Source organism: Arachis duranensis, chromosome 6, assembly GCF_000817695.3.
Source record: "Arachis duranensis cultivar V14167 chromosome 6, aradu.V14167.gnm2.J7QH, whole genome shotgun sequence".
Taxonomy (NCBI): Eukaryota; Viridiplantae; Streptophyta; class Magnoliopsida; order Fabales; family Fabaceae; genus Arachis; species Arachis duranensis.
In genome coordinates, this window is record NC_029777.3 from 25,173,489 (window position 1) to 25,178,825 (window position 5,337).

General features: G+C 38.3%; 1 protein-coding gene across 1 annotated transcript; it reads right to left on the minus strand.

The window, feature by feature from the left end:
* Positions 1-2,588: 2,588 nt before the first annotated feature.
* LOC127748448 (uncharacterized) lies at positions 2,589-3,755 on the minus strand. The gene is made up of 3 exons (XM_052262996.1): positions 3,239-3,755; positions 2,945-3,144; positions 2,589-2,606 (listed from the first exon to the last, which is right to left on the minus strand). Exons 1-3 carry the CDS (start codon positions 3,753-3,755, stop codon positions 2,589-2,591), a joined length of 735 nt encoding a protein of 244 aa, XP_052118956.1.
* Positions 3,756-5,337: the final 1,582 nt, after the last annotated feature.

Here is a 5,337-nt window from a genome sequence, read left to right on the forward strand (position 1 = left end):
AAGAAAAATTAAAGATCAACAAGAAAAATCAACAAGAACAACTTGAAGATCAAAGAGCACAAATTCAAAAATTTAAAGGGAAACTATAAAATATGTAATTGACACCAAACTTAGAACAAAACACTAAACTCACAAAAAATTAAAAATTTGATAAAGAAAAATAATATTTTTGAAAAAATTTTTGAAAAGGGAATAAAGGACTCAGAATTTAATGACTCTATAGCAACAAAAATAAATTATTCCTAATCTAAGCAATAAAATAAACCTTTAGTTGTTCAAACTCGAACAATCCCCGGCAACGGCGCCAAAAACTTGGTGCACGAAATTTTAATCCCAATATCAAAATCAAGATTTCTTATGATTTCGTACCACTAACCAGCAAGTGCACTAGGTCGTCCAAGTAATACCCTACGTGAGTAAGGGTCGATCCCACGGAGATTGTTGGTTTGAAGCAAGCTATGTTTATTTTATTATTCTTAGTCAGGATATCAAATATAATTATCAGTTTGAATTATTAGAAAAATAAAAAAGCATGAAATAATTACTTGTTGTGCAGTAATGGAGAATATGTTGGGGTTTTGGAGATGCTTTGTCCTCTGAATCCCTGCAACATAATGCTTACTCACTTTCATAAATGCAAGGCTCCTTCCATGGCAAGCTGTATGTAGGGAATCACCATTGTCAATGGCTACTTCCCATCCTCTCAGTGAGAATGGTCCAAAAGCTCTGTCACAGCACGACTAATCATCTGTCGGTTCTCAATCAGGTTGGAATAGAATCCAATGATTCTTTTGTGTCTGTCACTAACGCCCAGCCTTCAGGAGTTTGAAGCTCGTCACAGTCATTCAATCCTGGAATCCTACTCGGAATACCACAGATAAGGTTTAGACTTTCCGGATTCTCATGAATGCCGCCATCAATCTAGCTTATACCACGAAGATTCTGATTAAGGAATCTAAGAGATACTCATTCAATCTACTGTAGAACGGAGGTGATTGTCAGGCACACGTTCATGGATTGAGGAAGGTGATGAGTGTCACGGATCATCACCTTCTCCATAATTAAGCGCGAATGAACATCTTAGATAGGAACACGCATGTTTGAAAGGAAAACAGAAATAATTGCATTAATTCATCGAGACGCTGCAGAGCTCCTCACCCCCAACAATGGAGTATAGAAACTCATGCCATCAAAGAGTATAAAATTCAGATCTAAAAATGTCATGAGGTACAAAAATAAGTCTCTAAAAGTTGTTTAAATACTAAACTAGTAACCTATGTTTACAGAAAATGAGTAAACTAAGATAATTGCTGCAGAAATCCACTTTTGGGGCCCACTTGGTGTGTGTTGGGGCTGAGACTTAAGCTTCTCACATGTCTGGGCTGTTTCTGGAGTTCAACGCCAGGTTGTAACGTGTTTTGGGCGCTGGACTCCAACTTGTAACCTGTTTCTGGCGCTGGACGCCAGACTGCAACATGGAACTGGCGTTCAACGCCAATTTACGTCATCTATCTTCGCGCAAAGTATGAACTATTATATATTACTGGAAAGCCCTGGATGTCTACTTTCCAACCCAATTAAGAGCGCGCCAATTGGACTTATTTAGCTCCAAAAATTCCATTCCGAGTACAAGGAGGTCAGAATCCAACAGCATCAGCAATCCTTTTTCAGCCTAAATCAGATTTTTGCTCAGCTCCCTCAATTTCAGCCAGAAAATACCTAAAATCACAGAAAAACACACAAACTCATAGTAAAGTCCAGAAATATGATTTTTGCCTAAAAACTAATAATATTCTACTAAAAACTAATTAAAACATACTAAAATCTACATGAAATTACCCCCAAAAAGCATATAAAATATCCGTTCATCAGCGTACATATGGGCGACGCGTAGGCATGATAGAGCGCCACGTGCTACAATTGCAGAAAATGCTGGGGGCGATTTTTGGGCTGCCCCAGTTTAGGCTAAAAAATACTGATTAGAGGCTGCAAAGTGAGGCTGGAAGGAATCATTCAATCATTCAACTAACATTCATACACAATTTAGGTTTTAGATGTAGGTTTTTAGAGAGAGGCTCTCTCCTCTCTCTAGGTTTAGGGTTTCTTCTTTCAATTTCTCCTTAGGTTCATGTTCAATCTTCCTTTAATTTAGTTTTCTCTTACTTTTATTTGTTTAAGCACTTTAGTTCATCTTCTTCTCTTGTTAATTTTCATTTTTCGCCATTTTTATGTTTATGAGCTCTTGTTACGTTTGACTTCTTTTAATGCAATTTATGTTTTCTATGTTTATTGTTACTCTCTTTAATTGTTAGTCATTGATGCTTGCAATTGCTTGTTTAGATTTAATATTCTTTATTAATTTTCTATGTTTTTATTTTGTGCCTTCCAAGTGTTTGATAAAATTTTTGGATGGATTTTAAATTAGATTTTTATATTCTTAGCTTAGATTGAGTCATTTGGAGACTCTTGAATTATCAAAGTCTCTTGTTGGTTGGTGATTGAAAGTTGCTAGTTAGCTTGAGCTTCACTAACTCTAGTCTTTGATTAGGACTTGTAAACTCAAGTTGATTTGCTCACTTGACTTTCCTTCAATTGTAAGAGGCTAACTAAGTAAGCGCAATTTGCAATTACCATCATAATTGACAATGATAATGAGGATAGGAATTTTGATTCTCAACCCTTGCTAGGACTTTTGTTAGTTGTTAGTTTATTTTCTTGTTTTTTATATTCCTTGCTTATTAAACTCAAAACCCAAACAGATACAATCTCATAATCAATAATAAATGCACTTCCTTGTAATTCCTTGAGAGATGACCTGAGGTTTAAATACTTCGGTTAATTTTATTGGGTTTGTATTTGTGACAAACAATTTAAATATTGATTGAGGTTTAATTGTCGATTTAGAACTATACTTGCAACACAAAATTTTTGTGAAAATCTTTACCGGCATTTTTCCTCCATCAGTGGCATAAACAATGTCACTTAGCCTTTGATGCTCTAACCGATTCCTCCTCTTTGAATAGATTTGTTCAAAAAGGCTCCAGTTCCTCTCACATCCAGATGAAGAAGAGGTTTGATGAAGAAGATGGACTGTCATTTTTTGCAAATTAAGAGCACTCCCACCGTGTAGCCTCCACCATTCACCTACGTAGATATAAAAATCAAATACTTTTTAATGTTTATCACACAACATATTAAACTTTCAAACTAAAATGAACTTGGATATGAAATAACTTACCAGGTTCGAGTCTTGATGCCGCTCTCTTAGCACTTTCTCTCCCATAACTTTCTTTAAAATCTCGATACAGCTGTATCTCTTGCATTGCGGCAACTGAGTCATCACAAAGCATTTTAACATCAAGAAAATCAAGTAAAGATCTCAAAACATTTGCCTTCTCAATAAAACCCTCACTATAGGAAATGCCTGGATTTAAAAAGTATGCTGTCGCATGGAGATCACACTTCAAATACTTATCCCACCTCATTTTCAAGATACTCGTGTATGGCGTATAAGTAGCTTTTTGATTTCTAAGCATTGTCTTGATAGCATTTTTGGCTATTTGCATGCCTTCATACATGATTCCCAAAGAGAGCTTTTCATCAGCATCAACAAGCCTCAACAACTTAATAAGAGGACCAACGATTTTCACAGTGGTAACATCTTGCCAAAACTTACTATCCAAGACAATTGAACTAACAATCTTTCCATTAGCACTTTTGGCTAACTTATGAGAAGTGAAATATTTGTCCACCATCAATGCCTGGAAATCTTCCTTGTGATCATATATACTTTTCAAACTAATGAAAACAGTGGCAAAACGTGTGACTCCTGGTCAAACAATTTCTGTCCAATTTTTTCTTTTTCTAAGCCAAGACAATAAGATCATATGATTGTAAACAAATACAGTCACTTTTGAAGCACGGGAAACAAGGTCAGTGTTCATGCCCTGGGTCGAGCTGTATGACCCGGGCTGATTGAAGACAAGTTGACCAACCTCTTCAGGTCAGAATTACCTGACCTCTTCATAAAGAGTTCGGCCAAATCACTACAAAGGCCCAAGTAGGCCCAAACAAAGGAATACGGCCCAAATCTAAAGGAAACCAAAGCCTAGAAAGATAAGGCGGTTCCCCTAAAAAGATAAGATAAGATAAACTATCTTATCCCCAGAAAGGTCACTCTACACCATTATAAATACACTGGAGCACCCAGGTATAACTCATACTCTGATTTTACTAAAAACCTGCTTAAAGCCCATGCTAACTTAAGCACTGGAGTCTCTTGCAGGTACCACCACCCTCCGGTGACAAAGGATCAGCTGCACCAAGTCCAACAAGTCAGACACGTCAGCTCTGACCACCACCACAGATCTCGTCCGAGATCGACCTACAGTTTCAGGTAACCCTCGGAACATTGGCGCCGTTGCCGGGGAACCTGGAAGTCATCCCATCATCATGGCAGACAACCTTGACAACGACCACGACTCTGATCAAGAAAGCAGGACACCGCATAAGAATGCGAACACTACACCAAAAGATACTTCTTAACCAAATAAAGACAAGAATTTTCCAATTACAGAAATCATAGAGGCGCTTCAAGCTCAATAAGATCGCCTCAAATAGCTCGAAAAAGAGGCCGAGCATCAACGGGAAGCTGAGAGGGACCCTCGAAGGGAAACTAGGCGACGCCGAGAGTTAGAGGACAAGCTCCTAAAGCTCAAAGCTGACCTTAAAACAAAAACCATCCAGCCTGATCCCGAAGATAGCTCCCACAAGGATCAAGATCCATTCACTAAAGAGATTATGAAAGCCAAAGTCCCAAAGGACTTCAAAGCTCCCGACATGACCCCGTACGATGGCACATCGGATCCAAGTCATCATCTTAATAATTTCAGAAGTGGAATGTATCTCACCGACGCCTCGGACGCTATTCGATGTAAAGCCTTCCTAACAACCCTAACAAAGACAGCAATTAAGTGGTTCGACACTTTTCCCCCCAGATCCATCACAAGTTTCGACGACCTGGCCAAGAAATTTCTTGCTCGATTTTCCATCCAAAAGGACAAAGCCAAACACGCCCCAAGCCTATTAGAGATCAAGCAAGGAGATCGGGAGAGTCTTTGTAACTACATGGAGAGGTTCAACAAAGCATGCCTGGACATACAAAGTCTACCAATAGAAGCAGCCATTATGGGTCTCATCAATGGTCTACGAGAAGGACCTTTTAGTCACTCCATATCAAAGAAACATCCAACATCTTTGAATAAAGTGCAGGAACGAACTGAGAAGTACATCAATATGGAGGAAAACTCTCGACTAGGAGAGACCTTAAAATCCGGA